This window comes from Atta cephalotes (genome assembly GCF_000143395.1).
Source record: "Atta cephalotes unplaced genomic scaffold scaffold00022, whole genome shotgun sequence".
NCBI classification, from domain to species: domain Eukaryota; kingdom Metazoa; phylum Arthropoda; class Insecta; order Hymenoptera; family Formicidae; genus Atta; species Atta cephalotes.
The window spans coordinates 4182888-4206077 of NW_012130086.1; the positions used below are offsets into that span (position 1 = coordinate 4182888).

Below are 23190 nucleotides of genomic sequence, written 5' to 3' on the forward strand. Positions count from 1 at the left end.
TATATATATATATATATATATATATATATATATATATATATATATATATATATATATATATATATATATATAACCGCAACACTGACTATACATGAGGCTTATCTAGATTCTTCCAGCACGCTAAATCCTTCCATTAAAAGGAACGAGATTTAACGCCTTAGAGATGTCCAAAACGGTTGTTATTAAGGACTCTTTCAGCATGCTGAGAATTCTTCTTTTGTAAAGAAAGAGATTTAACAGTTATTGTGAATATTATCTCCCTTCTATTATGATTGTGAAAATTATTCCCGCCAGTAGAGAAATACATTTCAAAAAATAACTCGAATTTTTTCTGGGTTGATCTTAAGTTCATTTGAAATGAATTTCTCTTGGTAAATTTATCAATATATTATGATAATATTAGTTTCTTATAATATTAGTTAACTGTTATTGAGAATTAATCATGTAACGGTCATTAAATTAATAAAGAGTCCAATTTTCATATTAAATTGATCTTGAATGGAGAGTCCAATTAATTAATTTTAATCAATTTCAAATTGACAGCGTTATCACTATTTCATCATTGCTCTTGCTGTATTTTATTCATGTATACTTGACGGTAACCCAGATTGCGCGAAACTTTGTTCGCAGCGTGTATCAGGTCACCGAAGTGTTACCGTGTCTTTTTTAATCACCGTCAGCCGAGACACACGACTTGCACCGTGTTTTAGTAGCGCGAAAATGGATGATTTCCGCTGGGAAAACCGTGCAATAAGAGTGATACGGGCAACAACAGCGAAACACTGAGGAAACCTAACGAAGAAGTTAATAGTCTATTATGAAGCACGCGACACAGCCGTGAACATTTGAGGCTTAAGCGGATTTAACGTGGAAATTCTTAAAGATAGAGTCTGCGACAATATACAGGGTGATCGAAATGTAATCCATGTTTTACAAAAGTTTAAATATTATGACAAAAGAAGTATATCATTCCTAAAACTCAGCTCTTCAATATTCTTAGTTCGAACTCCAACACTTGCATAAGTAAAAGATTTAAAGTAACCATAAATTAATAAAATCTGTATTTAAATATGATCTGCGTTTTGACTACCCTATATAGAAGCGTCAGGTGAAACATTGAGAGAATTCTGTTTGCCTCTTTAGTCCGCTCGGCATTTACATAGATGCCAGCGCGTGAAAAATACAGCTGCGAATACATTTTCACACTTCCTTGCATATCGTACTTTCCATTCCGTTGTTACAGATCCGATTCATATCAGACTTTTAGATTGGGATGAATTTAAATTACTATTCATTGTCGTCCCAATCATCCCAATATTTGAACAGTTAAAACGGGTTGCATTTGTCATAATCTGTTACATTAGTCTAATAAATGAAACATTACCTACATCAATATTTAATTAATTGTATTTTATTATCTCTCGATTATTTAACATTCGTTATAATATAATATTCGCAGATACATAGCAATGTAAGATGTCGTATTATCTGTCTACTATTTTCGTCCATTAATTGTTGATATAAATGCCGCTTACATACTATTGATCGTCTGCAAAAACTCGATCGCTCGTCTCGCAATGGTACATTCTCGTCGCGTCTTAACTTGTCAGCTTGTTTTACTATTCCCCGACGTTCCATTTAAAGTGGAAATGTCCAGCTAAAGGTTAGATGTTACGAGACAATAAAGGTTACTGCATTTTCTACCGATGATGTCTAGAGCATACATTATACATGTATCTTGCGATATCTGCAACTATTAACAACGTTCATTCGCTTAATTCGAAATTCCGGGCCGAAAAATTTAGATACTCGAAGCTGTACGTGACTCGATTATTTTCCGTAACGAGAAATTTTACGGGAAGATATTTACTTGCTTCTTGATATATTTATCGTATCCACACCCGAACTTTTTATCTCCTCGAGAGAAAGATAAATATATATTGTAAAGATAGATCGTATCATATATAGGAAGCAGAAACGCGGCTTATATAAACAGTACGTAGAAAATGCGTCATTTTCTATTATTGCAAATGTTATATAAATAAATAATACAAATTTTTAAATGCTGTAGTATGGCATAATATGTATGAAGGATTAATAGAAAGTAAGATTAATTGAAATTATATCATATTTTCAATTTGTGTAATAATATGACAAGTATGATGCGTTAATAATAATATCATTATATATATGAATTAAATTTAACATTTGACTTGGCACGTGCGAAATCATCTTGCGTATTGTACGCAGTTAATTAGCTGACAAATGTCAGCGGTTGGTTGTCGCCAACATAGTTAATGCATATCGCATGTATCACACGTGCGTATTCGGTATATGGGTTATAGGGTGTGGCGACAGCCATCCCTCTTGTGGGACCGACAGGATGAATTTTTACCTACATACGCGCCTTTGACTTTTCGCGCGGGACGATGATAGTCAGATTAAATTACAACAGTGCGTTGTAACGGGTATTCGTGTCGAGGAGGCGAGTCTCGATTACATTATCGCGCGGTACCATTACATCGCGTTAATAATACCGTATTCATTATAAGCGATGCGACGCAAACAATGCTCACTTGGAGTCACGTAATCGCCGTTATGGTACCAGGCATGTTTTCATAAAGCAGCCGTTATTTTCCGGAAAATGTTCTATTCGGTGCACGACTTCTGATAGCAGCTGTGTGTGTTAACGATCCCATAAAATATTTTTAATTTTTACCGAGGCGATCGCATCGTTTTTTCACGATTACGCGAATGAGAACGATATCGTAAAGTTGTAGCGTGTCTGTAACACGTGTTGAACATTCACGATGCGCTCATGTCATGCCGCGATGTCGACACAAAAGAACAAGTTGGCTATACGATAATTACTGTCGTCGAGAATATTGAGTTCAATCTCTTGATGCACTTTAGAGATCAGAAGTTCGTATAAAAGTTACAGCGTGTAACTTCGTTATCGCAGATAAAATTTATGACATATCGACTTACTGATGTTTCCTATTCTACATTTATCTGATTGTACTACACGAATAATATACATGCCTTACACGTTAGGGTTAAGTGGATAAATGAAGTAGTGCGATAATTACATTGATAATTTTAATTTAATATCCTTTCTAGTTATTATATTATACATATGCATGTTTGCCATTTTTATTATAATTATTAATTTTGTTGTTTCCGATTCGGTTGTAGTATGTGCAATTACTACATTCTGTTGAGCAGAGCACTAAAGTCAGAAGTTTATTGTGTAATTAAGATATACAAGATTACCGCGTAACCGCCAAATTGTACGAGACATATATAACGATTGAGCGTAAAGCTTGTTACTAGCGCTATTGTGTTGAATATGTCTCCTGTCTTCGCTCGTTTCGCGAAGCTTTATTAAATTAATGAACGTGTTGTCTTTGTGTCACTGCGGCACTACGGTGTACATTAATATTCTTCGGATGTACGGTATGGCATGCTTTGAGAAACGACGCGTTAGTGAAAGAGATAGAAATCGATATTCTAGTCGCTGCAACGCGAAGGATGTTTCAATTTTATAAGCACAGTATATCACATACGAGAGATAAGCCCTCGCGATTAATGGATATATGTGGTCGCGAGTGGCACATTTTTATGTTTCGTGAAATGTCACGGTAAGGCCAAGGTGCGCGATGGAATCTTCTTCGGAACTCTTCGTGTTTTTAGCTGTTTTATACCACGATCAATTTTACAAGTACTCTATATCTTGTGTCTACAGTTGTACGTATATACGATTAAAGTAGATTGTCGTTGTTCGATTCGGAGTACTGTTAAAAATATGATAATAATCCTGCAGAGCTTGATGCGAGTTTGATGAGGAAAGATTAGAAATACGCGGAAAAGCATAGGATGTTGTTGAGGTTAAGGTCAGGCATTTGCATGCTTCGAAACAATGGTTCGAGCTTTATTTTCTGTTACGCCTGTATGAAATACGTGCGTGTGTATATGTGTGTTTGTGCATAATGCAAGCAGGATATATTGGTCGATATACAATATATATCCGTATTGTGTATGCAGCGATAATAATAGTCGTGAAACAATTATTTGGTTTACCTAAATTTTTGAAATTATTAGTTCTTCCTCTAATATTTTAACTCGGGTTATTTTTTAACCTGTATTATTAAATTATCTATTGAATTTACAAAATATAGTTTAAACATATAACAGTAATGTATAATATATGATGAATTGATGATAAACAAATGATTTAGAAATTTTACAAAATTAAAAAAAATATTTTTAATGATTTTATTTAATTTGCGTTTAAAATAATATTATCTGCTTTAAATTTTTAATTTAAGATCTTGTTACTGACCCTGTTGTTTTTTTAACATTTTCACGATGTAATGATATCGCTAAATTTTTAATTTTTGATAAAATGATAAACTTGTCTGACTTCGTTATATCTGTCTAATTAAATCTTCGTTAATCTTTTTTCTATAAAAAAAAAACGGTGATATCTCTGAATAATTTTGAAACAGTAAAATAAAAGCTATAATATTATAAAAGATATTTCTGGAAATACATTCGTGACGTGAATAATCCTAGCCTACTTTTGCTCGAAAGTGTAATTTGCTAGACATTTTCTCAACATTTGTTTCGTAAGGTTATTAATTTGATTAAATCTCACACACACATCGGAATTCTAATTTTTACTTAACGCATGATTAAATTACTATGCAGCATTTTCGCGCGTTAGTTTATTTAATGCGCGTTAGTTGTTTGCGTGCTTTGCAAAACACAATTCGTGAAAATGAATAATCGTGTCCATTAACAACACATATACTTGATGTGTACTTTGTGACAATTTATCTGCGATAATGGAGCATGTTAAAATACACTGAATTTTGCGGAGAGAAAAGGTACGATTTAGAACACTCCGTATATATTTGATACTCTGATGTACCTTCTTGTAGGGTTTGAATCCTTTCTAGCTGTTTCTGGCCATTAGTTCTTCACTGGGAGGGAACAGTTGTTAGACAATGATTCATAGAAAGCACTCGAGAATAGTTGAGACAATAAAATAACGTGTAGTTTCCAGGAAATTTCATACTTCCAAATTTATTATTTACTTGTTTCATTCATCCTTAAAAATGCAAGCGATCAATATAGGAAACATCCTACCAATCAAACTCGCTTGATGGAAATCGATCAAATTATAATTGAAATTTGTAATTTAGGATTAATTGAACTATATAATCTTGAGATATAATTTAGATCTGCAGAAATCGAATTAAAAGAAAGAAAGAATTGAGTTGAACTGTAATAATTTTAAAAATTATATCTTTATTTTTCTGTAAGTTTTATTATTTTCGGTATAAATTTGTTAAGATTAAATCTTGAAATATCTTCAAATTCAATTTCAAAGTATCTTTTTATCTGTAGTTTCCATTAAGCAAACTTGATCGTAGCAATACCTTCTTACATCGACTAATGGCGGGTGCTGGAAATCGATTCTTACGTGCGCATAATGCACACGCGCCCTTTGATTAGGTTGCAACGAGGGTGAGGGCTGCTTTTAGGACTCGTCTTGATTAACGATTTCGATGCAGCACGCGATATTTGATTTTCCTATTTTTCAATTGTTTCCGTAGTTGTGACGTGCATTAATTTCCAATTGTTATCAAAATTGAGAGGATTTGCAATTCAAAATTTCGATGTAGATATCAATAATATTACTTACAAAATAGCTTCTGTAAAAAACTACGAGAGAAAGATTTTATTTTTATACATTCCATTCACTGAGAAAAATGATCTGATTGGATTAAATAATTTTGGTAGAAAATGAACGAATCAGAATTCTGGTTATTTCAACTGGAATAAATTTAACAAGAAAATTCCATTTTCAATAGAAATCTTTTTCAGTGTTAATTTGTTTTTTAGTTTTACGTAAGCAGCTCATTATCTTACAGCTATGAGTCTAATTAAATGATGAAATAATTTTAACAAATTCTCCCACTCTTTAGAAAGTTAATTCGAAAGAGTAAAAACAGTTTTCTTTTTGACCCTAGTATTTGGTAACTGTAATGCCACTGTGAAATGTATTACCGCGAACGGAGTCCGTAACTTTGTGGCGAGAAGATTCGTGCCAGACGTTTTGCACCGCTGCATGTTCTGCCGAGTCATTAATAGGAAGTCTCGCCGGTTTCATTACTATTCATGATATAGGATGACTTGACGCGTAAATGTAAAGCATTGGTCTCACAATAATAATGAACCATCAAATTTTTTCCATTGCTCTCGAGTCATTCAATTACCTATTTCGGAAAATAGTTTATCGCTACATTTAGCACATTCGGTCATTGAATTATTATTCATGTGGGAAACTATCATTAAGTATTTTAATTACCTCAAACATGTTACTGTAAATCATATTGAAATTATTTAAATAATAGTAAATATTTATTTAATACAGAGACAAATTATATCTCTTTCTATGCATTACAATTTATAACGCGCAATTTAATTTTAATTAAACATTCCCGCTGATATTATTTTCTCAAAAAAATTGCGGATATATTTTCCAAAATGACATTTAACGATTCACACTTGCATTGCCTTGGACTCAACGTGTCGTTTTTATTCTATAATCGCCCACCGCCACATGTGATAGCGTTCATTAATTACTCGCATAAATACCGACGCGCGCGTAGGCGTCGTTTGCGTCGGATTAATATTCATACGCGACGCTTCATCGTCGACACTACATAGTTTCGATTATCGATTCCTTAAGATCAACTTAGTAGCGATGCGACATCGCGAATACTATAGTTCGTCCCGCAAATAAAAGAGCATTATTGCAGTGAGATGATAAATGTTGGTCGTGAATGACGCGCGTTTCGAAAGGTTTCACGTCGTGCGCGACGATTTGTACTTATCGAACTTTCACGCGGGGCTTTATCGATAGTACCATGAAGGGTCCCTTTCAGGATCCCGTCAACAGTGGACGCTATTGTGTGACGGGACCGTGTGGCTACGATCTAGCGTTCTAGTTTCGTGCGAATATCGCGTGCGTCACGTTCCTTGAAAATTCGGAGAAACCCAGGAACGTTGAAGAATATCGCATGAAATTGCGCTGGTCTCTATTTTTTCCGAAAGACGTGCGAAATGTTAATATCGTCTTTCACGAACACGACACGTTATCCCTTCGCGATAACTTATCTCAACCAAACTTTGCTGTGCCTATCTTTTTGCGTCGGAAACTGTATACTTATCCGCTTGTCCATATTTCGTGGTCCCCGTATCATATCGTGCTAAGGTTTTATATTTCTCACTTGTGTACGTCGAGTGCTACATATTTTACAGTTTTCTCGTAGCAGTTCACTCGTTACTTCAGCATTCTGTTACTTCGCCTCACTACTTGGCGTTAAAAAATGCACACCTCTTCACCTATGTATCTTGCAGAACATCATTAGCCTTCGCACATTTAGCTTCCTGTCGTCTAGCACATTTCGATCGCGTGTGTTCACGTTGCTAAATTACACGTTCGCATGAGTCTTGCTAATCTTATAATTAATTTCCTAAAATGACGTGGTGTCTCGTTGAGAATTCTGACTCGTCGCCTCATAACTTTCATTACTTTAGGACGTCTGTTATATATATATCTTGGACAAAAATAATGGCGATCGTTGGTTAAAAGAAGCAAATATAGTTTCGCGATGATGACCTCGATGGCGATCGCGGAAACGCAGCCAAGGTTGCAGCTTGCCATTGAATGGCACATTCAATGTCAATGAAGCCCATGACGCGACTTTCTTCAACGAAATCGATGCCGAATTTCGCTGCCTGGTCGGACGGCGAACGCGATAGCGTGACGCGAGCAATAAACCGGCGCAGACCTTGCCATACCAGAGTTCTGCACAGCGTCGTGGGCTGCGTGGGGTGGGACCAACCCCGTCGCGTTTACCCTCGTCGTATATATATCTTCCTCCCTCTACGTTAATGCGTCAGGGGCCAGGGCAAGAAAAGAAGCAAAAAGCTACATCTGCGGGAAACCGTCGATACCAAATATCATCAGATACTCTTGATGTAGTGCGATAGTATCAAATGCTGTCTGCATCTACGCAGCTTTGGTATCTCGAAAATTGAATTTGATTCAAAAAAAAAGGTCCCCTTTCAACTTGCGTTGTGCGCAATCGAGGTTTTATTGCTGTACTTTTATTGTCTACGTACAATGTAGTTAATGAACAATGGGAAAATGTTTAATTACTTTGAACTTTAAACTATAACGTCAATTGCCCGGACAATATTTGCGATTGTAAAGGTTCAGTTGGCTTTTGAGATACGGTAATTAGAGCCCTTTCTCATATCTTAAGCAAATTTTATTATTTTAATGAAGATATAATTTTCAAAAATAATGGAAAGTTAAAAAAGTTAGTAAAATTATTTGATCTTTATTTAAAAAAATCTCATATTTAAATACAAATCCCGTTTAAAAAAAAGTTTAAGAGATATTTGATGTTTTTCTAGGTGTCTAAAATACGTGTTACAAGGATATGAAGATATTTTCTTATAACACATATCTTGGATATCTAGAAAAACATCAAGTCTATTATTTATTTTTGGGATTATGCCAAGGCTACATTTGAAAAATGATTATTCTTTAAAGATTATAATTGTAATACTGAGAAGGTCATACTGAGAATTGCAGTATCGGTCTGAATTGTTGGCAAAAAATACGTATGCGAGAGGCCTGGATCGATTCTCGCGGTTCGTCAGAACTATGCACGTGAAAATACGCGGTTGGCACGCGACACCGCACGATCGTTGCATGATGAAACGCGAATGTCAACTTTTGCGTAGTATTGTTATGAAATCGTTCAAAGAGGTATGCTGTTCGCGACTTTTGCCCTGGTGTCCTGAGGCTCAATCTAGAATCGCCGCCGGCACTTCACAATGGCACTTCAACAGACTTTATGAAGTGGTACTCTTTTTTATATCAAACATTAAACTGCACGAAAGAAATGGCAGAAAGAAATTTTTATCATACTGCTTTTGATGTCATTATAAAAAAGAAATATTTAGATATATTCCATTAATGGATATAATGCTAATATTAACCTACAGGACGGGAAAGCCAGTAAGTGGCGCTGGAACAATGTTATATTCTGAGGCAAGGAATACAGTAAAATAATGAATTATAACAAATTTTATTTTAAAAAAGAGCTGTAAGATTTAAAAAAATAAACCTTCATTCTCTAAAGATTAATGAAATATAAAGTAATTAGCAATTTATATGTGTAAGTAATTTATAGTCATAGAAGAATTATCGTAATACTTTGAAATCTTTTATATCAATACTATACAAAAATGCATAAAAACTCCGAACTAATAATATTTAATTTAATTCATTAAATTAAACTTTGTAGTTTTTTTTGAAGAAAAGAAAATTTCTTATTTTTTAACTAGTTCTTATTTTCTAAGATTCGAACAGAGTAGATTTCAGATATCGTGCCTGATGTGACTTATAACATTTGAAGGGCGAAATGACCCTGCACCTGGAGCTGCGTTCTGCGAACGCGTTATCGTCAGCCCCTATCAATGCACCCTTGCCCGAGACCCTTTTTCGCGCTCGTGCGGCTCTGTACACGAAATCGATAGTCCCGCAGGCGTGCGTGAGAAGTCGAGCAAAGACTGACGGACGGGGCCTGTCTGTAACTTGTGGTGTTTATGAGCACCTACCGCCTCTTGCGCGTTAACGAAACTCACATTGTCTCATGACATGCTGCGCTTCCTCGGAATTATATACAATGCTATATATCCCGTAAAGCGTACGGCGTAAGAATTGAATTAGAGCAAAGCCTGTTTCCGGTGTTGTGAAGAGGTGCAATTTAATGGCGACTTGTTAAGCTTACAACTAAAATGCGAGCTTGGGTTTACGCATTGCTGAAAATGTCAGTGTAATATTATCTTCTTGTATAGTTTATGCTTTGTAATTACGATATTATAACTATCACATCACACGGTATCGCAATTTTATATTATTATAATTACAGTTTGTAATGGTAATATTATAATTATAATATTATCAGATTGTATGAAGTCACAATGGGATTGTGGAAAAAAACCTTTCGCTTTCACTGACGTTTATCAACGGCATAAGCCGGGAATAATTGGATGAGTGCGGCAGCATTGATGCATTAGGAAAACGTGGTGCATCTGCCACACGGAAAATTACGCTCCTAGTGCAAAAGTTAATCTTATACCCTCAATTCCCGCTCTCCAATTAGGAATTGGTCTAATATAGAATGATGTTAAGTCAACTTAGTTGTTAACATTATCTAAAGCTTTCCTTTATACAACATAATTGCCATTAACTCCTCAAAATTCTCATTATCGATAATATTCTTCTGAAACCGTGATATTATTATTCAGAGATATTATTATTCTGTAAAATTAAAATTGTTATTTGTACCTAAATTTGTACCTAAATTTTACCTAAATTTAAAATTAAAAATACTTTTCTCATTATATTTTTCTCGCGTTTATTGGAATCGCGTTTATTAGAATGGCGTCGATGGAATGTTGGACGTTTCTATAAAAGAATTCATAACGCGGAAAGTTGTGGTATATATCCGTTAACATTTATTAGCTTTGGTGTATCCATTAATATTGGTTGTATCTAACGAGATTCGATAACGGCACGTCTGCTTATTATTTTTGATGCGTCAGCCGTTTCAGCCAACAAATATTGCGTGACAGCATTTTGGCATAGAATTGCATATAAGATATTGACATTTTAGCATACAATGGCGCGAGTTAATTAATTAATCATGGATCTAGTGCGCGACTTAAAGATTCGGTTCCAACATTGTATAAAAGATCATTTGTATTCTATCGTCTGTTGTTGTTTTAAAAATTATATTATTACGCTACGTTACAGTATCTAACTAGAAAAGATATCAATAAATACAAGGCGATCAACAGTCTGGTCAAATTTTTCGTTACATTGGATTTATTGGTTATGATATTAAACCATAAATTACGAATGTATTTTATACTATTTTTGATGCTTTTATAAATTGCACACGAAAATGATTTTTCGAAAAGTTTGTTATCTTTAATAATATGTATAATGACAATATGAGCCAACACAAGGTATTAGTATTTGTTATCTTTTGTTATTTGATCAATTATAAATTGTTTTTCAAACAAAAGGTTCTCTAAAATCGATAAATAATTATTAAAGGCCACATAGTTAAAATTAAAAGACTTTCGCATGGATATAAAATAATCTTAAAACTTTCTTGCATTGTGATCTGAACTTATTACGGCGAAATTATTTCAATTTGTCACAATGAAAGATGATGTTTGCGTTATAAGACGTACAGATGAAATCTATCTTAATGTTTACAAAATTCTTTTGGACGTACCTGAGACCACTGATATCTTTATCACCATCAAGGAGGATAACAGCAAAGTCACGAACTGCAATCCAGGTCTCTGCATGATGGATGACACACGTCTGTCGTTCGATCAATTGCAAAAGATCACTTTGACATCGTAGTCACTACAACTTGAATTGCACTGATTCGGCGAAGTTATTCTCTCGCCAAAATGCACCGCGTTTTATTACATCCGTCTTCCTGTCAAGTAAAAGAATATTAAATTATAGTTGACGAACGAAGTTCGTAAATAATTGTTTCGTTGCGAAATATGATATATAAATTCGCGAAAAAGGATAGAATTGGTGAGATTGATTTTTGCAAAGATTGAGTGAAACTTTTTTCTGCGCAGAGCTATGCAGAGTGCTCTGCCAAGGAATGTCAATATTTTGGGAGATAATAATGGCGGTCGTTTTGGAAATAAAAGAGATTACATAAATCCAAGCGCTACTGTAAATATATAAATTGTGGATTAAAGAGAAAATAAAGCGTTATTGCTTTATTTTCTCTTTAATCCACAATTACGTAAAAACTTATTATACATCACATATGTCTCAAATCTCGAACATTGTCGATTATTTCCGTTCCATTTTAAATTAATGTACAATATAAAGTTTGTACAATATAAAGTTTCTATTTATTTATTTATAAATAAATAAATATTTGTATCTTTAGTCTAAGTGATCGGTACTATCAGAGTTCAAAATAAAATTTTTTTATGATATATCCCATAAATATATTTGCGCGTTTATAAAAATGGACGCTACCACAATGCTTTTTTGTATCAAAATCAAAGGAAAAGTCTTAACGATGCCTGATAAAAATAACGTCGATTATCATTAAGCAATCATACCTTTTCGCGAAGCCCGCTATACTTCCGGCCGTGACCGTGTGACAATCGAAGCAATATGAATCGGCACCGATCTCGGAAGATTGAGATGATTTTTTACTGCGTCAAATCGGTTTCTCATTTTTCAATGTCGTGTTTTGACGGTTTTCGTTGGAGACGTAAATATCGTAAGGAAAAGAGGCGGTATCCAGACGTCGCGACGTTACGGCGTTGCGGCCAATACTAAAACGACGTCGGGACACCCGCCGTTATCAGACACACAATTTTCCACGCGTGCGCACGCGCCCCCGAAGAACCCAGGGGGCTGCTGAAGCGGTGCGGAGTGACGTGAGGCGACAATGCCGAGGGAATCCCCTATGGCCGCACTGGGAATAGGTGCGACTCTTTTGCTCGTCGTTCACAGGTTCAGGACTACCCTCGTATTTCGATTATTACCATCTCGGTACGCAGTAACGATTTCGAGGGACGGCGATTTTACGAAGTGCGAGTACATTTGAGTAGCTTTGATTTGAAATAGAAATAGTCTGATGTGTAGCAAAAATATTTTAAGAAATTAAAAAAACATTTGATGATCGATAAACAAAATTAAATAATTGAAATAAAAAATTTATTAAATAAAAATTTATTAAATAATAAATTAATTAAATTTTGTAAGCGATATTTTTAAGAAACAATTTTGAAATAATGAACAATTTTATGTAATGATAACAGTATGAAAAATGTACTAAAAATAATTAAATTTTTATATTAATTAACGTCTAAATAATATACTCGTATATATTTTTAGATAAAGAAATTTATAGCATGAACAATAATTTAAGCTGAATTTACATACATAAAGGCAAAAATACACATAGGAAGATATCTTAGGTACATTTTATTATTATCTTATAATAAATTACGAATTATTCCTATTTAATTATTTGTATAAAAAGCATAAAATATTAGATTATTATAAATTTAGATATTAAAGCTCATATTCAGAATGAATTTTTACAATGTTAGCGCATATTTAACGTACAGTTCATATTACGTATAGAATTTCAGATATAAAAGCGTATATTTATCGATAAAAGCGCGTTCTGAATATGACTATATTATTTATGATCTTATAAAAATATCTAAAGTATATATATATATACATATATATATATATATATATATATATATATATATATATATACTTATATATATATATATATATATTGATGATATATATATTTACTTTGTCCTTTTTTAAATACGTTATATTATTAATTCATGACAATTATTATATATGACAGTTAGTTTTTTTTCTAATCTTTAGCTGGGATTGATTTGGCGAGCTACTTTCTACTTGCTTCCCATAAACAGAAAGGTTTGTGGAATTGTAGATGTTGTAGTGCTCCTTTAATGTCTAGCATAGAGTTAGGGGAATGTCGCCGTGTTTCTCCCTTATTTTTCTTAGGACGAGCTTAGGCGAGTGACATGCGTTTGATTTAGAACACGACGCCGACGTTTTTTCAGTCTCACGTACGTTTCATTCGCGATGGAGGAGGCGTCTTTATGATTTAGCGATTTTCTTGTCGACGAATACATTAACTAAATGCTTCTTCTTGCTCAGTATCGTCTTCATATTTTTGAGGATCCCTTGGAAAATAATTGTAGTAATTATATGAGTTATTAATGACATAATTTATTATTATTTCTTTTATTATATTAAACAACTATTTTATTTTAAAAACTTGGTTATTTAAAATTTTATTTTTTAATATTTAAAAAAACAATAAGCAATAAGTTTACGGCAAAAATAAACAACAAATTAAAAAAAAATTAAAATTATAAATTACATATAATTCAAATATTTTCTCCAATATTATTGGTTTTGAAAGCTTGAGAAAAATTCCTTTATATCGTTTGTGATTGATGCTGGGGGATACTTCTTTCTTATTTTTGTATGCTCAAGACGTCACTGCAGTTTCTTCCGTGTTTTAGCGAAAATTGCTTGTTCGCGAAGTTCACAAAAAGTTAAATCGATCGGAGCATCAGAAACAAATGTCCAGTATATGATTTACGGTTTACGCAACAAAGTCGTCGCTGGTGACTTTTGAATGTGATACATTTTGCTTTGCATTCACGATACGCATCTTGTTATTAATACTCATAAATCAAAACTATGAATAAAGGCGATTTATTAATGTATGTATTTATTATTCTTAAAAAAAATAAGATTTATAATTTTTCTTAGAAAATTTGATTGATGTAATGTTGGAAAATTTTTGGAGAAAATAAAAATTATATCTTGTAATTTTTATTAATTTAATCCAATTTAATCATTATTATTAAACTTTTTATATTATCACATATTTTATATAATACAGTTTAATTTAACTAAAAATGACAGTACATTAAAAATAAATAATATTACTTATTCATGCAGAAGACACGCACTTTTTTCTAAATTAATATTTTTTACAATTTGTTTTATTATTTAGAAAAAGTTTTGTGATTCTCTTTTAATTCTAAAATCATTAATAAAAAAAATTTTTTTAATAGAAATAATATTATTTAATTTAATTTAATTTAATTTAGTTTAATGTTTAGTATTTGTGAATTGACAAAATATATATATATATTGATTAACAAATTCTTCATACATTAAACGTAGTCGTGTCCTGTAGGGAAAAGTAATGTAGTTGATTGGCTCTATATTCAACGCTACTCTTGTTAGAATAGAATAATCAAGAAATTAGAATCCCCATCTCGCGTAATCTGCACGTTTTCATATGATTCTTGCTACGTGTTTATTTTATATGACTGCATTGCAGCATGATATATGTTATAATGGCATATAAAAATGTTAATTTTAACATTTTTGCATGCCTCAGAAAGTCCATTACACGTCTTTAAGTTAAAATTAACATTTTTAACAATGTAATTACTTTTTGAATATTATCTATATGTTTTAAAACTAATAATTAAAATTATAACATTTAGACTATAACAATTAGATTAGACTAGAACAATAGAATATAACAATTAGAAAATGTTTAATTAAATTTTTCTCATTTTTCGTTATGTCAAGATTCAGAAATTTTAGTGCGTTTACTGTCGAGCAATTGATTCTAAGAATTATTTGCTTTCTTGATCCACTGTATGCAATATTTCAGAAGTCAGTTTCGTTATGTCCAGCATCCATAGAATCGCAAAACACAACATGAGCTCGTTTATTAATCGATATAGCGATCATAACATTTTATTTGTCGTGACATCGATGAGAGCGCAAACGATATAATGGATACTGGGTACATTATCGCACCTCTATCTTTCTACAAGTGGGGCGCTGACGATCACATTGTGAAATTTTTATCTCTATGCACGCTGCAGTAAAGATAAAATTCACCCCGTGAAACAGTCGCATAGATTGTAGCTTGGTAACGTTATTTACCATCTGGTATTACTGGTTAAGTCACAAACTTTCGATTCTCGTCATATCTCCCAGACTTTCAATTTCACTCGAGATAGGACTTATCGAAACTATAATTTACTAGAGAGTATTAAACTATTAGGTTTTCCATAATTTTAAAATTTCGAGAAGTTCATAAAAAATAAACATTTTATTTCAGTATTTAATTTAATTTAATTTTTAATATTTGTGAATTGACACAGAAATATATATACTGAGTAACAAATTCTCCATACATTAAATATAGAAATTTTCCCTGCCCTGCAGGGAAAAGTGATGTAGTTGATTGATTCCATATTCAACTCTTGTTAAAACAGAATAATCAAGAGATTAGAGTCCCCATCTCACATAATTCGCACATTTTTATATGATTCTTGCCACGTGTTTATTTTATATGATTGCATTGCAGCATGATAATATGCCTTTTAATAACATAGAAATTTTTTTATCTGCTAAAAGACTACATCATTCTTATTGTAAAATGTAAGCAATGTTTGTGAAAAATAACTCAATTATTTTCGCAATATAACAGGTGAAATATAAATCTTACTAAAATTGTTTACGTCATTGGCTTATGCGTATCGAAGAGTTTATATATTCCCGAGTACTTCAGCTCGAAGGAATCCTACATTCGAGAGACATGTTTCGAGTAAGAAAATAGAGTGCCCCTTGCATCGCAGTAATGGCCAGCCTGGAATAGCGCGCGCGAGGGGTGCATTTCAATTGATCCACCGTTATCGCGAGGAGGGTTCGTTGACCAACATTATCGTATATAACGAAGCACACGCGAAGTCTCGGTGTGCGCTTGCTTGGAATGTCCTTGAAGAGCAATCGCTTTTCCATTAAGGTCATCGACGTTATTTCTCCCTTCTACTATGTTTGATTATAATTAATTAATGCAATTAAAAGGAATGAGTTTATCTGATTAGTTTTAATCTTAACTGAGTGAAAATAATACATATACAATAATACATATACAAAATTTTTAATATTATGCAGTTTTATTCAGCAATAAATTTTTCGACTGTAATTCTCCCTTTAAAATTTTTTATAATTATTTTATCAATTAATTAAAATTAGTTAAAATTTATGGAAATGGGCTTAAAAATAATAGTAGAGAAAGGTTGGGTAATATTGGACAGCGATATAGGATAAGGATTATTTAAAATATTAATCACTAGTAAGTCCATCTATATGTGAGAGGGATTTCTCCATATTCAGAGAATAAAAGCAGTGTTGTTTATAAATTATTGTGCATTTTGTTATGTAACTTCTGTTTGCACCGGCACGGACTTAATTACATTTAATCTATGACATCATTAACTCCACCGGCAATATAAGAGTTTTGAAAAAACGTAATATCGGTTAAAAACTTTATTTATAACTTTATTTATAACTTTTATATGAGTAAATGAAAAAAATTTAATATTAACTGTATCTTAAAAAATGTATCTTAGAAAAAAATAATAATGTTAATGTTTCCAAAAGTTGAATTATTTGAGCACCTGATAAAGATTTTTATAAGTAAATGAATTAAGTTTTTTTTACGAAAAAAATAAAGATATTTCTGTCCAATACCATTCTCCAATTTTCGAAAACTATGAAATTTAATAGCATTTAAAAATATAAAAATTTTACAATTAGCTATGTTCATTTTAGAAAAATACAATAAACGAGTTTTGTGCGTATAAGAATAATATTTTATATTATATATATTATGTTTAATTTTTTGCTATTCGATAAAATAAAGTCTTGAAAAAAACCTAAGGTGTCTTTGATATACTATTCGACTTTTTTTTATTAAAAATATTAATTAAAAATATTATTACGTTCATTCTTTTAATTTTTTAAATTTCTTAATATAATAGCGATTTGTTTTGGTTTCTGTTATTTGAAAAAAATACATGATTATTGTAGAATACTTTTTAAGTATATTAACTTTTATATAATGGACCATATGCATACATTTGGGCTTTAGTTTTTTATTTTAAAACAGAAATTTCTCGTGCGTTAACAGATTTAAAACTTCTAAAGGGTTATTCGTTCATTTATTTTTATGATTCATTCCGCGAACACATTCCGACTTCTCGATTGTCCGTAAAAAAAATCGATATTTTCAGAATGATTCTCTCTTCTTTTCTTTCATTATATCTTACTTGCTCTTTTCAGCAATGTGTATTCGTGACATTAAATATAGTTTTTGATGAATAAATATTTTTGCGGAATCTTTTACTTTTGTATTATGATATTTGTAAGCTTTTCGTTCGTTTAACGAACGCGAAAAATATGCCATTATAAATTGATGCCACTCAAAACAAAAAAACAAACGAATTTTTTGCGCATCGTTAAAAGCAGTTGGGAAATCATTAGTCTCACTAATCTCGATTGCTGTGAATATATAGGGTGGATGCAAATTATTGTTGAGGAACGTTAATTACCACACTAAACTAATTACTATATTTACTATGTTTTACGCTACTCCGTACGACGAGCTTGCGAAGACATTTCTCCTGCATATATCAAGCTTTAGTTCTTCTACGAACTTTGTTTAACTATTTTTGACAAATTATCGTACGTTATGTACTTCACCGCGAAAGAAAGTAATTTTTATTATTTTTTATTTTGTTATATTTTTTACTTTGTTTAATTTTAAACAAATATATTACACTATTAAAAAAAAACGAGGCTAATCATTTTAGAGTTATAGTTTTTTTGGAAGCATAATACTAATTCGGTTACTGAATTGCTCTATCATGTTACAATTTGCAATTAAATTAAAGTTGCAAAAAGGATTATTTTTACGTATTTTGTCATGTTATAATTACGATATTGCTGAATAATAGTATGCTGAATAAGTTTTATTGTAATTAAAATTAAGCGTTGTTAGAACTTTCAACCCTCAAACGGATTTTTCAGTATTAGCTATGGTTATCTTATTAACTCATAATAAGATATGCATAATTAAATGTATAATTAAATGTGGGGTTTATTGCGGAAAAACTCGAAATTAGATCATTAATGATTTACCTTTAAGAGCTGAAAATCCTAACAACATACTTAGAGTTAATTGCAATAAATTTTCTTTAGCATGTATATTGTAGTTATAATATGATAAAATATATGAGAATAGTCCTTTTTTGCAATTTCAAAATTACACATTCCTCAAAAGTGTGACATGATGGAGCAATTTGCGAACTTGTATTCAGCGACCAAACAACTGCAGAAAGTGAACTAGTTCATTTCATTATTTGAAAAAAGTCATTTTTTATTAAACAGTATAGTTTTTATCGATAATTTTCTTCTCGCAGAGTCTTATTTTTGCTGTATTTCGGTATCTGTTTCGTGGAACAATTTTACTATATTGTGTGATATGAAAAATTATGTTTATTGATGGAAATTTGATTTGAGTATACGTTACGCATTATTAGGCAAATGAGATGAATAACGATACTTGCCTTGAGTCTGTGACTGGCAGTCTGTGATTTATCGATATGGCTGCAATACTGATGATGTCACATGCTATTGCTTCGCTGTATTCGACGAAATGTCCCAGCGGAAGATGCGAGTTCTCGTTGTCTAGACCGGGAAATCCCGATGAGTCAGAGTAGTGGAATCATCCCCTGAGAAGAGTAGTTTCCTGCATCCTTTTCATAACAACCCACAATAGGAAAATTAATCCTTTGATGCTTGGAATAAGTCAGAACATTCCATTATTTAGAGAAAACAAAAATGACTCTAAACACTCTACGTGTTTTATTATAATTATATTTATTTATATATAATAATTTAATAAATTGAATATTAATTTATATTAATATTTTTAAGTATTTTTGAAATTTCAATATTATTAAATGTTAATATTTTATAAAATTTAATACAAGGATAATACCTTTTTTCTCATTGTTTAAATTATATTTCAAAGCAAATAGAATTAAGAGTTAAATCCCTTTTCAAACATCAAGAATTTTTTCCGACAAATTGACGTATAAAGCCTGAAAGAAAAATTACAATATCAAAATTATAAATGTGAGGCAGTACATTGAGAATTTATTTCTCGTTATTCAGAGAAATCGTTTTATTTAACCATATAAAATCTAAAAAAATTGTTCATTTATTTAAAGAAACAATATTAAGAAATATTAGGTATATCCTGAAAGTTTACAAATAACTCTAAGAGTTAAAGAATGTATAGGTTTGAAAGGTACATAATGAAATTTTCGAGCAATATTTTTCTGAGTTCTTTTTTTTTATTTGGATCCAATCATTTTTCAAGATATTATATATTCTTGTTAATTTTGAGAAAAATAATATCTTGTATCCCCATAATGGGTTTTTTAGTAACTAATGAATTGACCTATTTTCCCAATACCTAAATTCTTTTTAATATATCCTTTATACATGAGTTATTTTATTTTACTGCGAAGAGAATGAATCGCTAGCTGTTTCGTTATAATGCTAAACCATTATTAGCATTTAGATATATCACATAATAATCATGGAAATATGAGCTCCATTTATGATCTGTAAGGGATTTGTATGGCACGTGTAACTCAATGTAGTACATTGTGTTTGGAAAATTAACACACAGATCTCTCGTTTTAATTTCGTAATTTAATTTAATTATTATGTTGAGGGAATTTGAATATTCAATATTGTTAATCAATAATCCGCAGAGAAAAATCATTTAATTTATCAGGAAATATTCGCAAAATTAGATGTCAGCAGGGCTGAATTGGAAACGCACTTGAGCTACGAATCTCGATTCTAATTTTTCATGTTAGCATTCCCAGAATTTCGCAAATGTGCGGCCGGGAAACGCTCAATTGTGCTCGCCGTCACGTGTGTCGGGATGATTCCGATATTGTTATCAAGCCTTTATTACATGCCGCTTTTACGCCGACATACTTTGACGTCCTTTAGGAGGATTCCGTGCCCCCTTTATTAAATTTATTAAAATTTAATTATTAAAATTAACTGAGGATTAATCAAATCTCTACTTTTTAATAATAGAAAAATATAATTAACTGTTGAAATCGTACTTTTTGCGTAATATTCTTTTTTACTATTTAAATGACTATTGAAATGCTTGAAATGCTGATTGGCCGCGAAATTATCGATTATGAAATCTGCTTTTATTCTACGTCTTTTGAATGACGTGGTATACGTCATCTCAGCGAGTGTAATCACGATGGCAGGATCGAATATAATTGGAGCTTAAGGAAACTCTACGGATATGGAATCGTCGGCATGTATAGAGTTGATTGGCGATAAGCAACATGGAATGTCAGCATACGCGTCACGATGTCATATCATCAGGAAATGATCCCCTACGGATCGTCTTTATCATGAGACGAGTTTGCCGTATCATTGTTTTAATTAAATCGTGCAAAACTCGGAATCGATTAGTTACGCAGACGAACTGTTGTTACGCGGAGGACCATCTGCATCGCACCGCAGAATAAAAATGCTAATTTCTCGAATGACGAGATTTGTCGATCGCGTCCGTATGCATTGTTTTGGACGTGCGTTGCACGCAATGAATTATTCATGACAAAATAGGTTCGGGGGTGCCAAGCTTAATGCCGTCAGATTCTAGTCCGTGGATAACGGACTTCATTTCATGATCGAGGGGACTACAAGACCGCATACTTTAAGAATATGTATGAATGCATTAGTCCGCCGTAGCGTAAAGAGGCTGAAACTTTTGTGAAATGAAAAGGAAATTATTTGACTCGCATTTCGGCTTGCTTGTTAGTTATAACGCGATTTTGTAGTAAACTGCAGTACATGCTAAATAAATGATAAATAAAATTATACAATAGTAAATAGAAACGAGAATTTTCTGAAAGTATCTGATATTTTATAAATTACATTTTTTTAAGAATGAGAAGTTTTTAAAACTATACGTAAATATCATTATTTATTCAGATTGATACAAAAAAAAGTGTAATTAAGATTTTTTAATTTGTTACTCCGAATATGCAGTTTATTAGACGTGCAAACCGTGAAAACTGTGTTTGTAGAGAATCATTAAAAAACAATAAATTAAATAAAAAATTTATATTCAACTAGTTCTAACGTTTTCATTCTCGAACGCTTCTCGGACAAGTTGTGGGAAGCTCGATCGCGAGAATGAAGTATTACTCGTTTCATAAAAACTTTTTTCTGCGTGGAAAATTCTGATGAGATAAATCATTGTGTCAGCTTCGTGTTATTTCTCATCTGCTTGCTTAGTTTACAGAAGGCAACATGATGAAAGGGTTAACTTGCACTCAACTGGTATTGATGCTAAACAGCACTTTTTACTACGAGAATTATATTACAAATTCTCTTTCTTCTTCTTCTCTCTTTTTCTATGGAAGTTGAAGATGGAAGTTGAAAAATAAAAGAGGATAAGATAATATGAATGTTCTACAAGTCTCGTGAATGTTTCAGCGAAAATTAAAAATACAGTTTATGCCTCTAGTTATAGTTATAGTGTAATTTTTGCATGTATTTTGCTCTAATGTTTTGTCAACGAGGAATATTTACTCATGTTCCTGCTTTTACCAGCATCTGTACATTTCACTTTGAAGCCAATGGAAAATTTTTACATAACGAATTTTTACATGACGAATTGTATTAATTAAATTAGATATATTAAATCTTGCTATATATTGAGAAGTAGAATATTTTTCAAAAATAATTATAATGTATTAATTGTCTTCACTATTTTTACACAATTTATGTACTATACGAGAATAACGCTAGATGAACTTGATTATTTAATACTCCACTAAAATTTCTAATTTTAGTGTATCTCTAAATGTTTTTTAATTTATTGTTCACTCAGATAAAATTAATTCTACATATGCATTTGAAGGTCAAACTGTTTTACAAAAATTACTTTTTCAAGAAAACAGGAGAATCCGCAGTCAATAAACATGAATATATCATGTATGGCAGTCGATAAAATGGCTGCAAATGGATAAGATATCAGTACTCGATACTTTTACTCAATCGATAACACAAAGGTAACTATTATGGAATGTTCGAAAATAGGAATACCTACTCGAGGTATTTCATTATATCATCCATGGTATATATATATATATATATATATATGTCGAGAATTAATAATTTTTATTGATTCAATCAAAGGGCACGAAAAGTGCGTTCTTTGTTGTCTAGGAATGATCCGCATAATCATTTAGATTTTCTACGGATCTGAACATAATAAGTACATTGCGAGCATTTACATATTTTTATGCATTATATATACTTAGACACACGCGATTTTATGAATGAAAGTATGATTACTTGAGAAAAATTCAAATCAAAATGTAATTTAATTTAAAAATAATAAGAAGAATGAAAATAATAATAGTAAAAACAGGATATATATAAATATATATATGTATGTATGTGTGTGTGTGTGTGTGTGTGTGTGTGTGTGTGTGTGTGTGTGTGTGTGTGTGTGTGTGTGTGTGTGTGTGTGTGTAGTA

At 31.8% G+C, this 23190-nt stretch overlaps 1 protein-coding gene across 1 annotated transcript in view; it reads right to left on the reverse strand.

Annotated features, from left to right (window-relative positions):
* LOC105619637 (proto-oncogene tyrosine-protein kinase receptor Ret) overlaps positions 1-11475 on the reverse strand; it is a 56310-nt gene extending 44835 nt beyond the window's left edge. Inside the window, exon 1 of the mRNA XM_012201158.1 lies at positions 11400-11475. Coding sequence (XP_012056548.1) covers positions 11400-11475 — 76 coding nt within the window. The remainder of the gene's footprint in view (positions 1-11399) is intronic.
* Positions 11476-23190: the final 11715 nt, after the last annotated feature.